General features: G+C 46.9%; 1 protein-coding gene across 1 annotated transcript in view; it reads right to left on the bottom strand.

Annotated features, from left to right (window-relative positions):
• Positions 1-348, bottom strand: part of NUAK1 (NUAK family kinase 1) — a 47,729-nt gene extending 47,381 nt beyond the window's left edge. Inside the window, exon 1 of the mRNA XM_021386850.1 lies at positions 6-348. Within this exon, the coding sequence (XP_021242525.1) occupies positions 6-314 (309 nt within the window). The 5' untranslated portion in view covers positions 315-348. The remainder of the gene's footprint in view (positions 1-5) is intronic.

The raw sequence follows: 20,081 nt of genomic DNA, 5'->3' as shown, positions 1-20,081 counted from the left end.
CTCACCACTCTGCCGGAGAACCGCTCGATGGCCCGCTTGACTTTGCCGTAGGTGCCTTTGCCCAAGGTCTCCTGCAGCTCGTAGCGATGCTTCAGGTTGTGCTTGTGGTGATGCCTCTTCACCCCCTGCTGCTTCCTCGGCCCCGCCGCCGCCGCCGCCGCCGCTACCCCCGGGGACGCAGCCTCCCCGAGCGGCTCCTCCATGGCCGCTGCTGCCGCCTCGCCGCCGCCGCCGGCCGGCTCGGAGCCGCAGGAGGAGCAGCGGGGCTGCGCGGGGCTGTTGCTGCCGCGGGCGGCCGCCTCGGCGCCCTCCATGCCCGGCGGCGGCGGCCGCTGGTGTGAGCGCCCCGCCGGCCTCGCAGCCTCTGCCTCAGCCCCGCGCCCGCGCCGGCACCATGGGGCGCGGCGGGGCGGGGCGGCGGCGCCCCGACATCCCCTCCCCTTCCCCGCCGGCCCCTCCGCCCCGCCCGGCCCGGCCGCACCGCCCCCTCGGCGGAGAGAGGGCGGGGAGAGAGCGGCGTGCCCCCCGCGCTATGGGCTGCGGGATGCGATCGCGGGGCCGCGGTCGTGCGGGTGCTCCGCGGTGGGGCCAGGGCACCTGCGGAGCGGGTGTGCGGCCACGGGCTGTGTGGAGAGGCCCAGGCAAAGCTGTGCCAAATTTAGGTCTGGAAAGTGTATTTTTTTTTTTCCAAAAAATACTTTAATTTTCCCCAGTAGCCGAACGGGCGAGGGTTTCCTGTAGGGTTTCCATGTAACGCGCAAACACGGGCACGCCCAGCCCCTGCCTGGCAGGGCCCGCATTTTCAGCCCGTGCCAAGGCTGTTTGCTATATGGAGCCTGCTGTGCCCCGGTACTGCTGTGGTCCCCATTCAGGCAGTGCAGAGTCACGGTCTCAAGCTGAGTGGGCTTTCACATCAACCTTTGGAAACCCTGAAATCATGGAATCACAGAATTGTTTGAGTTGGAAGGGACCCTTAAAGACTAAATAATCCAACCCCCCTGCAAAGAACAGGAACACCCACAGCTAGACCAGGGTGCTCGGAGTCCCTCCAGCCTGACCTTGGATGTCTCCAGGGATGGAGCATCCATCACCTGTCTGGGCAACCTGTGCCAATGCATCACTGCACTTACTGTAAAAGACTTCCTTGCCATCAGTCTAAATTTCCCCTCTTTTAGTTTGAAACCATTTCCCCTTGTCTTATCACAGCAGACCATGCTAAAGAGTCTGTCCCCTTCTTTCTTATTAGCCCCCCTTTAGAGACTCTCTCAGGCTGCTCCAGGTGAGGTCTCACCAGCGCAGAGCAGAGGGGCAGGATCACCTCCCTCTCCCTGCTGGCCGCGCTTCCCTTGATGCAGCCCAGGACACAGTTGGCTTTCTGGGCTGCAAGGGCACATGTCCAGCTTGCCATCCATCAGTACTCCTGTAATGCCATAATGCCTGCCAGTACCTTTGTCATCCCTCCCACACTTGGTTCTTGATTGTTGGGAGACAGGTATAGGCTTGAGCCCCAGAGCCTGAAATGCAGCATCCCTCACAGACTGCACTGCAAACTGGCTGGTCTGAAGCAGAAAGGGCAAGACAAGCCTGCTTCTCTGTTACTGTACAGAAAAAGAGCTGTGTCCTCCTGGAGCCCCTTCCTTTAGTTGTGGAAAGGATGAAATTTTGTCAGAGAGCTGGCAGCACAGAATGGTGCCCTTGTCTGCCATGAAGAGTGACAAACTGTCTTGGCACATGTTCACCTCAACACAACTTCACTTAAATAGATTAAATCCAAGTCTCAATCTCGCCAAGTGCCAAGGGTGTGGCAGTCTGTCAGGATGACCACAGCAAGTGCCCGGCTCTTTTGTGCACCCAGTCCTGCAGCACCCGAGGCAGCTGGCTGTGCCCTGGGTGCCCCCCCAGGGCAGGAGGGGACAGTGTCTGGCTGGGGTTGGCCTGGGAGCTCCCTCCAGGCTGAGCTCAGTATAGCCTGCGTGCAGGTCCTGTGCTGCTCTTGGATAATCCCAGAGATGAAAATACGTTTCAGTATGTTGCACGCCTGAGCGTTGTTAATATTGCTGAGATTATTCTCTTTTAACTACCTGGAGCCGTGCAGCACCAATTCCACGAGGAAGTCTGTCCTGAATCATTGCAATGTACTGTGATTGATGTAAGGCGTAATAAAGTAGCAGAGGCTCCAAAAGGAAAAATGCCATTTTTATAATGGAATAAGCACAAGTACTCTGTAGCATGCAAATGCTATGGTTTCTTTCAAATCTCCACACTCTTAAATGTGAAGCCAGAGGGCATTAAGCAAATTAAGTATATAAATTAAAACTGGGCACAGGAGTCTTTCTGTGCTCGCACAGAATAACAATGGGAATGGAAAATAATGAGAAATAGAGAAGTGCACGTAAGACGAAGTGTATCGCTGATACGTGGAAATATTTCTTTTTCTATTGTAGCTTATTGTCAGCTTTGCAATCTGTATTGTCACTACAGGAATAAAAATCACTAGAGCAAATAGTCGAGCAGTGCCCTTTCCAATGTGTAGTAGAATACCAAGAAGTAAAAACCACAGAAGAAAGGTGAGGCAATGTTAGAATGGAGGTGGACTGTCTTAAATATGACTTTTTTAGGTATTTTGTATCATTCTAATTGTTCCTTATCACTGTAAGAAATGCAGTGTTTCCTTGCTTCTGCACTGAACAGTTGGTGAGGATTTCAGCGCTCTGAGTTTGCAGACACCACCAGGGGATTCTTCATTTCTAACATTGTTATTTTATGTAAATGCTTTTCCTTATTCACAAGGAGGAATTATCCTCCCATTGAAACCAGTAGATGTCTGCTAACCAGCTTCAAAGGAAATAGGATTAGGCTTTAATTTGCAAAATAGTATTGGAGGATATGTTGTACCAAATCTGAACTATATCAATAATCACAATAATAACAATAAAACCATTGATTTCAGTGGGCTTATCTCCCTTAAGTCAATGTGAATTGGAGAAAAATCTTAAGATGGCAACATGTCAGCAGTGTAAGTTTATCATAAAATTCAGTATGTTTTTAGGATTAATTTTTGCCGTGAACTTTCAAGCAGCACAATTTATTTGGTATCTGACATAGAGACACCCTTGTCATTTAATTTTCTCAAGCAAAGTGCAGCTTGCTGGACCAAGTAAAGGTCCTCAGCACTGTTCAGCCTGCAAATCTAAAGACTGCGTAACTGCAAATATTTGGAAGATGCTGGCAGGCAAATCCAGAGGACATGCTCTCAACTGAACTTTCTCCTCTCTATGAGCTCAGACTGATAGGGAGCTTTTTGGCCGGATGAAGTGAAAGCATGCTAATGTGCTCCACTCAGTGATAGGGATTATCCTGCAGAAGGAGAAGTGGCTGGCATCCATCTGCTTCCTGCAGCAGGTATCTGCGTATTATCTGCCCTGCCAGATCACATCCAGCCCTCAGTTGCGTGCTTTATGGAACTTACAGGAGTCACGCAAGTTCAGGATTAAGGCTGTAACGCTCATTTTCTCTGTAGTGATCCCTGTAAATCTTTACCTTGACAAGGAGTAGCCTTTTGAGGTGTAGCTCAACCAGGCAGTTATGTGTCCATGAAGCATCTCCTAAAATTCCGTTTAGAAGCCTTGACCTTTCTTCAATGGATTGAACCGAGAATTTAGGCAATGACTATGTTATCATTTTTTCCTTCACACTCATTATTTTTTTCTGCTAGTGGATGTGAGGCACAGAGGATACCAACCACCAGCTGGATTTACATCTCCAGGTCTGAAATTCATTTACATATTTACATATGCATGTATGTGCCCTCATGCTTATGTCACATACATACAGAATTTTAATCCGTTTCACATCTGCTTTTCCATACTCAGTAATTATGCACGATTCCTGAAGCCCTCACAGTGCCTATGGTAGGGCAGTCAGTGTGGCTGACCAGTGGGGAGAAGGTACCCAAACTTCACCAGCAAGAAAACTAAAATGTAGGTGCTGAGGCCCAGTGTTTCTCCTATTGCAGCATACAGGATTTCCAGAGGAGTTAAGCACATGCATTTCTTTCTTCTGTTGCTTTCATGTTTCTCATTCGGCTTAGGTACTCCTCCAGTAAAGCTCTGTGATGGTATAAGAGTTTATCGTGTTATTTATATATAACTTTTATTAAATAAATGATAAAGTCTTCCCTTCTGCCCCTGAACATAAATCCTTTCAGCATTAAAGTCTACCCACATCAGCAGGCTGTAATAAGGAAGCCCAGCATTACAGCTTTCAGCACCACAGGCAGGAAGGTGGGCTGGGGCTGCTCTCTTGCACCAATGCAAAGTGCAAAAAAAGAAGTGACAAAAGTCACTAAGTCACTCAACAGCATGCTGCCCTCCTCTCATCACTTCCCTTCCTTGCCCTCGGTTGCCTCCCTTCCGCCACAGCTGTTTTTTTTTTTTGCCGATTTTTTGAGAAATAAGCTGGCTGCATCACCTCAACCATCAGCACATCAGGCCACGTGTGCACTGCTGGACCTCAGCTGGGGTCATGGTGCCCACAGCCTGATCTCACACATAGGACGACATCAGCATCTCTTACGGCACACGGATTCTCCAAAAGCATCACCGCAACCAGTTGTCCCCCACCACCGTTTCACAATGCCTTTGTCACCAACTTCCCCCACGCAGTAGAGAAGGCGGTGAAGTGAGTAAACCATCTCAGCCTTGCTTGTTGGCACTGCAACCCCAAGCTCAGACCTCAGCGGTGCCTGTGGGTTGTGGCGGAAAAGGGTGGAGGCGTGCGGCCACGAGGCAGCTGAAGCGGTGAAGGGGGAAGCAGTAAGCAAAATGCAACCGAGGCACTCCCCAACTTGGGGGCATCCTGCAACCGGTCCCCAGCCCACGCCATGGGAGCCTTCACCCAGAGACATTTGTACGGGTACATAATGGAGAGCCATGAACTTTTGCCATTTTGACCTCTTCGTCCTGGATGACTCATGGATGAGATGGGGCAGATACATCCCTCCAGGACTTTGGGATTTCCTGCCCAGTCTGATCGCCACCTGGCAGATCCTATGAGGAGCGGCATTTTAGCTTCAGATGTGGCTTTTGTGTGGTGTTCGTTGCTCTGTGCCTGCGATGAGGAAAACCAAATGCATGTTTTGCACAAGACGTTTGTTTTGATGTTGAGGTCTGTGGGTCTGTGTCTGGATTGTAGATCTTTTCACGCAGCTCTTAGGTGCATAACCAGTTTTCTTGGAAATATAAGGGTAAGGCTATTCTAATAACGTAGGGAGTAAAATATATATAGATTTTTTTTTCTCTCTCTCAAATATATACGTATTGTAGATCGATGAAGCTTAAACATAAGATGTTATGCTAAACGTAGCATCAATCACTTTATGGATGATAGTACCTTTGGATGCACTCATCCAAACAAGCTTTCCCAAAGACTGGGATAATGACACCAAATGCTGCTGAAAATCAGCCCTACAGCACCTAAAACATATCGTCTGCTGCGTTATAGTGGATGTACACCATACCTTCGGAAAGAACAGCATCTGTTGTATTCAGTTGATAACACAGATCACTTTCCTGTTAATATGTGTGCCTTCCCCTTCCTTTCCTCCTCCTTGCGGTGTTTCAGATAGCAGCACAGAACTGCTCTGCTCACCACCATCTATCTCCACGCCAGGAACTCAGAGAAACCACCTCCCTCTCCTTTCATTCCTCAAAATTCCCAGTGAAATCCTGGAATTCAGCACTGGGCCTGCATCATGGCTCCCTTTCGTAGCTGTAAATCTGTCTGCATTTTTTTCTTCACTGATAATTCTTTTGTCAAAGCCGAGACAACACTAAATTAGAAAATATACTCAGTGCGGGGGCTGCCAGCTTCCTTTGGTTTTATTTTGTTTACTTTTCATTTGTCTGCAGCCGCTTCCTGGCTTTGGAGAGCAGTGTTGTCTATGACTTGTAAATAAAATTAGGTCAAATAATAAAAACCATCAATGGGAGCCTAATCATTTTATGGTAAGCAATTACAATGATGAAAACATAATATTACAACTTTAGGATGTGTACCAGTGATACAACATGATTTCCACAGGAAAGGACATACCCAGAAATCTGGGGCAGCAAAGTACAGAGCACGGTTAAATGCATAGATCCCAAGGATCTAATGTAATCTTCCATTAGATCTTTTTAAAATCATATCCTTTATGCCTATTTTCTGGTAGAGAGAGCTCTTTAAATCAGTAGCAAATTGGCTAAGTGACAAGCATGATCAAAGACTCATTATGCATGAAAATTTCATTATGCTGACTAGGGAATTGCGAGGGGGAAGGTTTCATTGCTCCCTGTGCATCCTTAGTGCTTATAAGGCAGTATAAAGGGAATAGCAAATGTCAAAAACCCCATGGCGAAGAGGGGATGCCACCCTCTGTGTGTTGGTACCCAGGAGGACAGCAGCAGTGACTCCAGCACCATCCCTGCCACTGAACCGACAGCAGGGCAGGAACAGGGCTGGGCTGGGCACTCAGAGTGGGGAAGAGCTGTGCTTGCTCTGCTGTGATGCCAGCTGCTTTTATATGATGCTAGCTGGTCCACACAGCAGTCGCCTCCACCCTTCTCCAACCCATCACCAAGGGCGCTGACAGTCACAGTGAACAACCCCAAGACGAGAGGTAACGGCCACAGTTTGGCTCAGGTTGGGTATAAGGAAAAAATTCTTCTCTGAAAGAGTGGTGATGCATTGGAACAGGCTGCCCAGGGAAGAGGTGGAGTCACCATCCCTAGAGGTGTTCCAGATCCATGTGGATGTGGCACTGAGGGGCATGGTTCAGTGGGCATGGTGGGGATGGGCTGGCAGCTGGACTAGGTGATCTTAGTGTTTTTTTCCAGCCTTAATGATTCTATGATTCTATGATTCTAAGACAACACAAGTCTTAAGAGACCTACAGGAAGAATCCTACAGGAAGAATCAAAGCAACATATGGATGACATTAGCTCTTCCATATCAGTGCAAAGTACATGATGTTTTAGCTAAAGCTGATAGAAGGGAAGAGCTACCTTCCCCAACATGTCTATAGAGACTTGGAGAGATTCCTCTCTGTCCTCCATCAGCCATGGTGAATCAGAAAACCTGGCCCAGTGCCTAAAAACACTCTTAAGCTTGTGTCTCCTTATCTCTCCTGCAGAACTGGAATACTCTTTCCTGCCTCCCAAGAATTATACAAAAATAAATCTCCTTGGATCTGCAGAATGCTTTGCTGACATTAATTGTGTTATAAGAAAGAAACAGATTTATTTTTAATGGAATAGGACACTTATTTCTAAAGAACATTCTTAAAGGTCTGTTACCAAGATGAAAAAAGCATCCAATTTTAATAAGAGGAGCAACGTGACCTCTGCATACTTCCCATTGCTTTAGCGAGGCCAGATCCTTCTCACTTTGCCTCAGCTTGCACTGATCTCTGTGAGGGCTCCATGCACAGGAGGCTTTTCTTGCACTGAAGCCTACAAAGATTTCATACACCAGTTTGACTGCTTGATATCAACAGATGCTTCTGCAAAACCTCTGGAAATGATGGATTTTCATTCCCCACCAGCACGATGCCAGTTGAATTCTTCCTGCTTCTGCTCCCTTCCCAGTGTGGGCAGATGCGTCAGCCTTGCTGTAGGCTTTTCCCCTTAGGACCTGGATACAAAGCTTCAGAACTCACTGCCTCAGGGCCTTTCATCAACTTCCTGCCCTTGCTTGATGCAAAGGAGGGTTTTTACCTTTCATCCCCTGGTGCCAGCTGGTACCCACAGGGTGTGCTGGGATTTCCCAGGGAGCAGAGGGTGTTGGTGACCATCTCTTGCTGACTTTCATAGAATCATAGAATCATAGAATTAGCTAGGTTGGAAAAGACCTACAAGATCATCCAGTCCAACTATCCACCTACCACCAATAACCCCACTAAACCATGTCTCTCAACACTATATCTAAATGTTTCTTGAACACCTCCAGGGACGGTGACTCAACCACCTTCCTGGGCAGCCCATTCCAGTGCCTGACCACTCTTTCAGAAAAGTAGAATTTCCTAATGTCCTTTGTACCAAGCAAAGGTGCATCCTCTGCTCTGAGAGCACTTTTTGCATTTGCAATTTGAACAGTTGCTTCGTATGAGCAATGCTGCCAAAGAAAAACAACCACTGGTGCTGGATCATTGAGGAAAGCAAGCAAATGGCATGGAACATGTTCATGTTCAGATGGGCAAGTTCTCATAGGGTGCAATTTTCAGCCTCGCTGGCAATGGGTAGATCAAATGCCTGACAGAGAGAAATGATTTAAAACAGCATTTAATGGAGAAATGAGATAGCTGGATTTCTAAAATTTCAACTTGGCCATTGCAAAGGCAATATTTGTATGGGAGAAGGGAAAGAAAGAAGGGTGCTTCGCTTTATCTCGCCACCGCTTTATCTAACGCGATCTCCGGATGGCGTTCGCTGAGAGAGAAACCCGCTTTGCTTTAGAAAGGGGAGCAGCCCTTTCTGTAGCACCACCCAGTGGCCGTAGAAAAATGCGTCTGCAAAACGGAAGCATCCAGCAGTGCTTCCCAGCAACGCTTTTCAATTACTTTATGGTATTTCTAGCTGAAACTATAATTTTTGGCATGCAAAGCTGGGTGTAAATTGGGCTTAGCATCACTGAAGCCAGACAGAGTGTGGGTGAGGACAGTATTAGGCACACTGCACTCAAAGCAGTCATGAAGAAACCAACCAAACCTGAATGCTTATGTGTTGGTATCGTGGGTGCACGTTTGGGAACGGAGAGGAAGACCCAGCATTCCTGATGACAGAGAGATGCTGTCAAAAGCACTCATTTTTGCATGACAGGTAAAGCTCAAAGCAGCCTTTTCAGTCCGAAGTGAAGCTTTACAGAGTCGCATTTCAAGATCAGCAGCTGCCAGAGGTGCTCTGGTGGGACACATCCTTCAACATTGCAAGATACTGCAGAAGTCTAACATGCATATATTCACTTGAAGCTACAAGAAACAGCATCAGACCATCGCAAGCAAGCTCATGAGAGCTAAATGGGATTTTCAGAAGAGGAGACTTTGCGTGACTGCCACAGCATTTGATGGGAGCAGTGGGTATGCAGCACTGTTCAAAAGAAGGCTACATTGACCCTGAGGGAAAGGAGATAAACTGAGTCAAAATACACAGCAGTGTCTAATTTCCAAGGGATTGTTGTAATCAATAAAAACTGCATGGGTATGTGCATGTGTACGTCCACGGTATAGCCAGCAGCAGAGAACATATATATGAGCATATACACAAACAATAATACCTCCATGTACGTATGCGTGTACACGTGTGTGATCGTATTGCTTAAATGGCCACACAAGAAATCCTGTCAATATTAAACATCCTTTTATGCTTGTCTTGATGCCTGAGGGCCTGCAAACCATCCCAAAGCTGCAGGTGACAAGGAGCTGAAATATTGCTCTCTGATAGCTCCAAATGCAATCATGGCAGAGCGCGTCACTGTGCTCAAGCCGACGTCAAGCTGCCTGCTGTAATACAAAGCCGTGCAGCCCACTGTAGCCCCAGCCATCTGCGTGCGTGCTATATTTAAAATGGAAAAAGGCCTCTGGGGAAAATGAACCAAATTCACCATGGGTACAAACAGGCAGGGCGCCTTTGAGGTCTGCAGAATGCATTTGCGTACACCAGCAATGGATTTCATCCAGGGGCTTTGTTCTTTGTCAGACCTCGTTGCTCTCTGTGCTTATGCTGGTGTAACCCCACTGACTTTGATAGAAATAATATTAATTTACGCCAGTGTAAGTCACAGGAAATTTTTATTTTTTCCTCTTAAAACACAAGTGCAAGATAACAACATCCATAGCTGGTATCTTTTCCTGCTTTGTTCTGATTTTTCTGCAGGTGCAGTTTCTCTGATTTTCAGAGAAAACTGGGGCAGCTGGGCCCTCAGTGCCCTCACCTGACACCTGCTCTGTAGCAGAGATGTTTTTCCCCAGTGCACAGCCCATCATTGGTGTTAGGGATTGCCCTGTTCCCTTCACAGGCATTGTGCTCCCTCAGCCACCACCATTCAGGCTGGGAAGGGCTGCATCCTCCAGTTGTTCATTGGTGCTGCTTGCTAACTGCGCAAAGACTGGAGGCAGAGGAGTCATGCACATAGGGCATTCCTTTTCTTTCTTGTGAGTTGGCCAGTCAGCCTACTTTTCCCCAGAGAAGTAGCTTGCAGTTGATAACCCAGGCTGCATCAATAAAACCGGGTAGGAAATGAGAGTGTGCAAAATACCAGGCGCATTGTGGGGCATCAGAGTCAACCAAAGCGATGAATATTTAGTGGTCTGGAGGCAGACCAGAAGGAAAATAGCCTTAGCTGTCCTATGATGCAGTCAGCAAGAAGCATACATCTGTCTCTGCCCCTTTTACTGTTGGGATTTGGCTTTGCTGGACCTAACTTTGCATTGAATTCCACCAAAAGCAATTTTCCATTTCTTAAGTTTTGCATTCCTGAAAACCAGTGCCAGAACGGGTAAAATGATTTTGAACTGTCAACCTTACACAGGCTTCTCAAAGAGGCCGTGGCAGAAGAAGCTCCATAATAATCGCACCCAGGGTGTGATAGGAAAGGTTCAAGTCCCCACTGTCTTCCTTGGATACCTGTCCCCTCATTGACTGATGCAGTTTCCCCCAGAGGTTCCAGCATTGCCCTCTCTTCAGCTGAAAGGTGAGTCCCTAAGTTAAAGACACCCATACTGAAGCTCAGGGCCCAACTTTGGAGGTGGTGCCAGGGCTGGCACCAATCCATCGCTCTGCTCTACTGGGCAGTCTGAGGGCAGAGCCAGAGGATTGGGTTTACATGGGCAGAATCTGGCACCAAGTTTAAAGGAGAAAAATGAAGATTTGCAATAAAAAGGAGCAGTGGCAAGCAGCATGTATAGGCTATATAGTCCCAAGTTTTGAAAGGAAAAGAAACATAAAGCTAATGGAAAATCTTTGTGGCTACTGAAAGTATTTTATTCCTGAATGCCCTGTGGAACCAGTCAGTCCCTTGTCTTATGAAAACAGATGCAACAAGTGCTAGCATGAAGACTTTTGCCTCACATTAAGGGGACTAATGGGAAGTTTATGGGCAGTGAAACCCAGGGGAGAAAGCAGGATTGCAGGGGCAAAGCTCAGCCCCACTGGATTAGAGATCCTCTGGAGCAGGGCCATTGGCAAAGGGGATTTAAATCTACACCTCAAAAGCCTCACGTGCCTGATCATCCTTCATATTGGTGCTAAATGGCATCTTGGTGGTAGCCTGACTCTCAGTGGGTGGCTGCTCCTTCCACTCTCTTCATCCAATTCATTTCTTCAAGAGGCGCAAAAAGCCTGGTTAACAGCAGCCTGTCTCTCTATGCATCACTGGGGCAGCAAATGGGAAACTCTGCCCAGTTTGAGAATGTTACAGGAATGCTGTTAGGGCAGCAGCAGCCTGCTGATCAACAGATCAGTCAGCCCAGAGATGGGCACTACCAGACCTATTCTGCATAACATGTGAAGTAATGCATATTCTTGAGGGATTACAGATTTATTTTTTTAACTTTAGAGTATAATCACACTGCCAGAGCAATGAGGAAGGGCTCTCACATCTTCACAAATGAAGCTGCAGGACTGGGGACCTCAGTACAACAACCCATCCTAAGGAAACTGCACCCTTCTTTTGCATGGGGGCAAACAGGCACTGCTGCAGCTCTGCATCCAGCTGCTCCAGATGTGCTGTGTGGTCTCCCACACAGCTCCTTGCTCACATCTTGATGTTTTACATTGTTTGACCATCATAACAAAGTGCTGTTTTACTCTTGTTAGCAGGTATGAATGAGATAACAAACCTGCTTTCGTTTTGTCCTTGAAAAGAGTGAATTGAGTGAACTGCCTTTAAATGCAGTGTTTGCAACAGATACTCCCAATGAAAGGAGCAGAAGGAGGCAGGGAAAGAACAGATAGACCCTGCACTTCCCCACTAAGTATTTTATACGACAATGTAAGATTCTCTACAACATCAGGACTCAAAAAAAATAGTTATATTGAATAAACTTACTGGTAGAAGCTGAGATCTGCCAACACACCCAAACATTTTTCTTTGCTACCTGCAAAGGAGACTCAAAATGCAGCCAGTAAGAGGCTTTATTACCAGAAATGTGCTTATGATGACTAAGACCAAAAGGCACAAAAAGAATTTCAGCCACAATTTAAATGTTGCCATTAGTTTTGAAGATATGCTAACTGCTGGCCTTGACGCTCCCACTGCTCTCAGGGGCTTTCCCCCGGAGTTTCCCTTCACTGCAAGGACCTGCTCTGATTTACTTACTGGAGATAATGTAGAAAAAGGATTTCTCCAGCAGTAAAAGCATTTCAGCAGGTGAATTGGTGAGGAACACTCAGGACATAAATCCAGGGAAACACATAACCAGCAGGCTGGAGCAGAGGGAGATGTGAGGGGGGAACCTCAAGAAAACAAAAAAGGGGGTGGTCGGGTGGCAGTGAGCAGTGGTGAGCCTGTGCCCAAAGACCCAGGCTGCATCTCGTAGCACTTCATGCTCACTGGAAGATATTTTTTATGTCAAGGAGCAAGAGTTCTCCAACACAAATGAAAAATTCCAGTCAGAAGAAGGTAACAGAGGCACTCCTTAAAAAAGCGTTGTTGACGAGGGACTAATACATCATCTATTGATGAGAATTTCTCATTTGAAGTGGGGAATTCCTCTTTCCAGTGAGGTCTGGATACCAAGCCCACCCCTGCGATGGTAGCAAAACGCTGCAATGTGTGTCTGCCATTAGGGGGTACAGCCTTCAGAGTGGTGCAGGCCCTGTGAACAGGCTGTGCTGGGACAGAGCCAGCAGTCAGCCCGAGCCCCACTCAGTGTTTGTAAGCACTTCACAGAATCCCAGAAATGTATGTAGCAAGGGAGCTCTGGAGATCATCCAGTCCAACCCCTGGCTAAGGCAGGTTCCCTACGGGAGGTTCCACAGGAAAGCATCCAGGCAGGTTTTGAGTATCTCCAGAGAAGGAAACTGTACCACCTCTCTGGGCAGCCTGTTCCAGTGCTCTGTCAGCCTCACAGTAATAAAGTTCTTCCTCATGTTCGTATGGAGCTTCCTGTGTTCCAGTCCATGCCTGTTGCCCTGTGTTCTGTCACTGGGCACCACTACATGCACCACCCCATGCACCTAACTCCAACCCATGAGATATTTACAAGCATTGATAAGATCCTCCCTCTCCACCTGTGTGCAATAAGTCACTCGTCACATGCTGTCACAGGAGGGACATTGCCTATTTATTTCAGGATTGCAAACCTGGGTGCTGGGTGGGTTCCCACAGGAAACTACATGCACAAAATGATCCACGCTACTTTTATACACAAAAGTTATAAAGTCCATAGTTTTCCAATCCGTTCTCCTCATGATGATGGGGCAATACTTTCCATACAATGAGAATATTGCTGACTCTCTAATTCCATGGCTACACACACTCAGGGGAAGGGTCTGCACATGGGCTGCGGTCCATGTGACCTGTGGGTGTGATGACCTGTGACCCGGTTGAGAGCTGTGGGCTAAAACTGGGGACAGGACCAGCAAAGGACATCTGGTGGTTGGGGTCTGCTACAGCCGCCAGACTCGGGGGGAGGCGTTGAGGAGGCCTTCTCTCATCTGCTGCAGGAGGCATCACATTGCAGGTCTCATCCTGATGGCGAAAGAGCTCTCCTGCCTCCAGCATTAGGAATTCCACAGAGGAGGCAGGAAACTGCCATGGCTGAGGAAGGGCCTGCTGGTCAGTGACATCACCGAGCAACAGGCTGTGATGTCAGCGAGTGATGCACTGTGACCACAGCACCCTCACTGCTCATCTTTGGGCGCGGGCAGAGCCTGGCCCAGTCAGCCTCGTGCCTGGACTCCTGCCAAGTGTGTGTGTCTGAGGCCTGGAGGTGGAGTGAGCATTTGTCTTGGGTGCTGGGCTGTGCTTTGGGCACTGCTGGCAGCGGCTCTCAGTGTCCGTCCCTACAGCCAGCACCTGCATCTCCCTGGCCTGCCTGGCTCAGGCAGCCAGGGCCCCACAGGGCACACGTGCAGCAGCAGAGGTGAGCTGGGTGGGGACACGTCCCCCAGGGTGGCAGTGGGGTGAGCGCTGGGATGTGTGGAGCTGCCAGTAATATATAGAGATTACACAGAATCATGGAATCCTATGTGTTGAAAGGGACCTCTAGAGAACATCTAGTCCAGCTCCCTGCTAAACCAGGTTCTCTACGGTAGGTTCCACTGGAAAGCATCTGTGGAGTCTCCAAACAAGGAGACTCCACAGCCTCTATGGGCAGTCTGCTCCAGTCCTCTGAGTTTTTCCTCATGTTTGTGTGGAACTTCCCGTGTTCCAGTTTTTGCCCATTGCCCCTTGTCCCATTTCTGGGCACCATTCAAAGGAGCCTGGCCCCATGCACCTGACTCCTTCCCATTAGATATTGATAAGCATTGGCAAGATCCCCCCTCAGCCTTCTCCTGGCCGAGTAGTCCCAGGACTCTCAGCCATTCCTCATAAAGGAGATGCTCCAGGCCCCTCACCATCTCAGTGGCCCTCTGGTGGGCTGTCTTGTGAAGTTCCCTGTCTTTCTTGAACCGGGAAGCCCAGATCTGGACACAGAACTCCGGATGTGGCCTCAGCAGGGCAGAGGAGAGCAGGAAGATCACTTCCCTCAACCTGCTGGCCACTCGCTGGCTTATGACCAACCTCCTCCCCACCAGGACACCCACTTTCTTCTCTGCAGATCTTGGATGTATCTTGTTGCTCTTCAGAATCAGGGTAATTTTTTGTCACCGTGAGATGAGAGAATTTGAGAAGAACAATAAGCAGTGCTCCAAGGAAGCTTTTTAACAGTTGTGCTTCTTTTTAAATACTTTCACTAGCAGGGATTTAGCCCTGTACCATCATTTGGAACAGAAGCTCTATTATTGAATTAATTTTACAGGTAAAGCAGTAAACTATACCTGTTCTAATGAATGCTAAATAGCAAGCCTACAGAAAAGCTTTGTGTAGGCAAGTAAAGGCAAATTAGGATCTAAACAAAAGCTAATGCAATGGGACTCTTGGATAGATGAAGCCTTTTCCGCAAGTTTGATGCTTGGGGACAACTCCACGTCCATAGGAGCTGCATTCCCAGACACACTCAGTAGGCAGTCAGCACTTGTGCTTCAAGGCCCAGGGACCCTAGGCAATACCACAACACATGTATTTCTCTTACAAAACTACTTGCAGAACCTCTACAAAAACAGCAAGATTACATGTGAGTAGTGATCCCCCAAGCCGATTGAACAAATGAATGAAGTCTAAAAGCAAACCTCCAGCCAATCCTCGGTGATTTCTGTGGTCTTTTGTGAATAGGGACTGATTCCTGAAAGTTCAAACACATGATTTCTCTCTTGCATTAAGCAGCTGCCCAGCACTTCTGGAGCACTTCGTTGCAATGTTTAAAGTCTTTGATCCTTGTACATGTCCTGAACCAAAAACTACTTTTGAGGATTGTATTTATGAAATAATACTGGAGTTCCACTATCTACTGCCAACCCCATTTTAAGTACTCCTTGTCCATACTGAGAGAGTGGACTGAATAAATAGAAGACTTTTTCTTCTGGAGAAAAAGCTAGAAACTAATAATAAAGTTCCCCAAACACTGGAGAATACGTAGTGTGGCTAGAGGCTGTAAAGCAATAGGTATCCATCCTATTCAGCCCTCACAGATTTTGCTTTGTCACTGAATTCTTTACCTTTCTCTGTTCGCTTCATAGAATCATAGAATCATTAAGGTTGGAAAGATCACTAAGGTCATCTAGTGCAACCATCAACCCATGTCTGTGACTGCTCTAGGCCGCATCACTCAGTGTGACAGCTTCTCTCTTCTGGAACACCTCCAGGGATGGTGACTGCACCACCTCCCTGGGCAGCCTGTGCCAGCGGAGCACTGCTCTTTCTGAAAATAACTTTTTCATAACATTCTACTCCTCCAGAGAGTATGGAAATCAACAGAGAACAAGTCCTCAATGTCTGTGTGCCTTGGAACATGTTGCATGAGAGGTGAGGTCCCACAAAGGCAGGGAAGGGAGAGTATGGTAGTCTTCATCTTGAAGGCTTCAAGGTATTTTACCCTCGCCTTGACCGGAGGAGGCTGCCCTGCAGCCAAATGGGCTGTGAGCAGTCATCCTGCTACACCCTACAGCTGCTGTGGCTGCAAGCATCCAAAGGCTGAGGGAGGAGGGGGTCAGGACTTTCTCCAGTCCTGCCACCAACCTGCCTGCAGTCACTGGAAGGCTGTAAAATCCTTCCAAGATGCTGTAATGCAGCTTGAACACTTAATGCATTCAAGTACAGAGGAATTTTTCAAGGGCCTAGGAGGTTATTATCACCTCAGTTAACTATCTGTAAGGATTCAGACTCCAGCAAATGCTAATTATCCTTCCATCAATCTCATGTTCATGAAAGCTTAGTAAGGACTATTTTCAGCCACACAACTATTTCCTTCCTGAATGGAAAAGCTCTTCTTTCTCTTGCATATCTTATTTTTAAATGTTAAACACATTAAACAGAGCTGAGTTTCTTTTCTTTCTCAGAAACCATCCCAAGAATGCACAATACTTAATGAAATTGCAAAGAACAATACCATCTTCAGATCTGAATATATGATGTTAGAAATCTGGAATGAGGATGAGGCAAAGATGATCACAGCGGAGTGATTGAAGTTCACATTTAATCCTACAAAATATGCCACTGAGAGAACTGTTTGGTGCCCAGAGCATTCCAGCAGACAGGTGCCCCTACATAAGCCTTCTCAACCAGGACTGTTGGGAGAGGGTTGGACCCTCTGGAGTGGGACTAACAATGGCTCCATTCACCCGGAGCACTACCTGTCCTGTCTCAGTGTCCCTTTTGTTCCTAGTAATGGGATCTCTGAACCCTCAGCTGAATGGTACCAGTGTAGCATGCTCTGCTCACAGCTCCAGGCAGCTGGTGAGGTATTAGAACAGGCTGCCCAGGGAGGTGGTGGAGTCAGCATCCCTCAAGGTGCTCAAGAACTGTGTGGATGTGGCACTGAGGGATGTGGTTAGTGAGGAGGGTGGGGATGAGCTGACAGTTGGACTAGATGATCTTAGAGGTCTCCTCTAACCTTAATGATTATGTGATTCTATGAAACAACAGTGCAGGGAAGGCTGACCCTCAGTGAGGTGTTTACTCTGGAGCATAATGATGAGCATCGGGCCATCTCTACTGTTTATGTTTGCAATTTTTTGAACATAAACAGTTAGTAAATGTGCCCTGGGGCCCAGTCTGCTTCCCTAAGACCATAAGCCGTATTTGTTTAAACCATAAACCATAGAATTCTGTACTCCCCACTTTGATAATGTTCTGCGGATGTGTCTAAACACAGAGAAGCAGACTTCAAAAAGGAAAGCCTTGCTCAGTATGGGAAGTTCTGGTAACTATTAGGTATTTCGGTAAGCTGCTCTAACAGTCTTGTTGGGGAAGAGAGGATTTTTGGAGCTTTAAGTACTGGAAATCATTATTGGGTTTATTACACATTTTCTGTGTGGCTTTGGGCAAAGTGCTTTGGCCTTAATTTCATACCAGGGAAGGAAATGGGAGTGTGGCTATTGACTTCACAGGGATCTGGATCAGGACCCTTGCCTCACCAGAACCTCTAAGTTTCTTATTTGTATGTAGGAACTATAAAGGAGTGGTTTGCAAATCTTCGTTGAAGACTTGCTATTTTCCATTTACAGACCTCGAGCAACACATAAAGGTCATCCAGGTGAGGCAGCATGGGCTGCACAGCTCTGATACAGCCTGCTGCCCAGCCTGGGGCTCTGGCTCTCAGGCAGACCACTTGCAGCCTGGGACCTGCTCCCTTTCACAGAGTGTTTGGGCTTTCCAGGGCTGGCAAACACTTGGCATGATTTGATTTGATTTATTTGATTTGATTTGATTCTATTCTATTCTATTTTATTCTATTTTATTTTATTTTAATTTTTGCCTGGGTGACACCAAAATGAGAAATATACTGGGAACTGCATTGTTTCCTTTTCACCTGCCATTAACAGCTGTCAATTCACTTGTTTAGATAATGTCTCTTGCAGTGCTCTCCATAAATGTGAGGCTCTGTAGTGGCTGACATTTTAAGAGCTAATCTGGCTTGAAGCTTCAGATTATTACTGCAGAGCAAATAATATTCAAACGTTATATTCTGCATCTCTTGGCACATATATATTTATGGGAATTTTGGTCAAAAGGGAGAAAGGAAAAAAAAATACCCACGAAATTATTAAAACCTTGTTTGAAAGCCAGAGCACTAAAAATTTTGCAAGAGTTTCAAGGTAACCCTGATTCTTTCTGTGTTTGTTATGTTTTCCATCTTTACTCATCACTGTAGGACTCCATCCCAACCTCAGCCTAAGCAGTACTGACAGGAAAGGATTATCCACAGGAATCTGACATATTTACATCTAGAGAGTGCCAAGGGAAAATCTTTCTGAGCGGAACAAAGCTGGCCTTATTTGAACCAGCTTCTTCCTCTGCAACTGTGATGGACTCCAAGGCAGGGTGCAGGAGTTAACTGGCTGATAAATATTTCATACACTAATTTCTTCTCAAGAGGATATGTAGAAAAATGAGAAATTGCTTCTTGGTTTTTATTCCTTTCGAAGTGAAACTGGAATCACTGAACAAAAGATTTGTGGCACAATGCTGAGCTGAGCATCTAGACCGCATCATCTTGGAAAAGATTTTGGGATGCATCATATGCAGTTCCTTATCAGCCAAAGGAACACCTGTTCCGTATGTTCTCACACTTAAAAAAAAAACAAACAGAGATCCGGGATCTCTTTCTCTTAGGTCTAGCAGGCTAAAACTGTGATGCTGCATTGACTTCAAATACTTCTGGGTTTTAGCACTTGCATTATAAATGTCAGAATCATCAAATTCTGCTCTTATAAACAGATTCCTGAGTTCCCTCTCTCAGTGCGTGAGCAAGCTCCAACTATTGAGAAGACAGATTATTTTGGTAGCTTGCAAAATGATTTATACCAAGAGATTCTGGAGACGTTTTGCTATGTGAGCCAACAGAAAATACGTTGCTTTGGTGTGCAGGGCAGAATTACTTTGAGCATCTCTGGTCTCTGTTGCAGCAAAGGGATTGTTTGGAAAAGGAATGGAATTGCATGCTCTTTGAGCATCTCCTACCAGGGTCTGGAAATAAATGTTGTGTAAACATTGTGATCCTTTACCTCTGGTATCTGTGAACACCTGCTCACAGCTGGCAGAGGATGGCAAGGGCTAACATGCATGCAGGAAGGGCAGGGTAGCAGCAACACAGGGTACTTTGAGGACCAACAGGGATTAGCATCTTGCAGTGCTAAATATCATATTCTGGTTAACATCAAAAGCAAAATAACTACATTTCCCATCTCAAAACACCTATAAACAAAGCAGTCGATGGTACAACAAATAGGTCAGGGACCAGTTGTTAGCAAAATGGGCAGAATAAGTACCAATGGGGAAAGTACTGAAGACCATAGGGGAAGAGAAACACACTGCACATCTACCCTGTGCTATTCCCAGCATGAGCCCTCAAAGTTGCGGCCTGGGAAGGTTCACCAGAAAGCAGTGATGACCCTGCAGCTCTCTGCTGCTGCTGCAATGTCCTTACCTCTGACTTGCTGCCTTTCAGCCCCACCTCACCCTCTCCACAATAAGCAAATGAGTCTTTCTTCAGAACCGCTTTTTAGATATTTGAGTACTGTACTATTTCTTTCCTCCCTTTTTTCCCTTCAGCTCCTCCACTGTTTTCAAGTCTAAACGAGCACAGCTGTTCCATCTTTTTTTCCCAAAACATTTTACCTCTGATCGTCATTACCTTTCTCTGCCAGAGCCTCTCCAGCTGAGCCACACTTTTCCTCAGTCTCTACACCAGACAGAGGATGTCCTTAGCAGTGCTGAGCACAGCAGAGGGCCCACCTTCCAAGTTTTTAGGCTGTTCTGGTGTTTGCACATCTCAGTAAGCCCTT

The sequence above is a fragment of the Numida meleagris genome, chromosome 1, assembly GCF_002078875.1.
Source record: "Numida meleagris isolate 19003 breed g44 Domestic line chromosome 1, NumMel1.0, whole genome shotgun sequence".
Taxonomy (NCBI): Eukaryota; Metazoa; Chordata; class Aves; order Galliformes; family Numididae; genus Numida; species Numida meleagris.
This window is presented reverse-complemented; position numbering and strand designations above follow the sequence as displayed.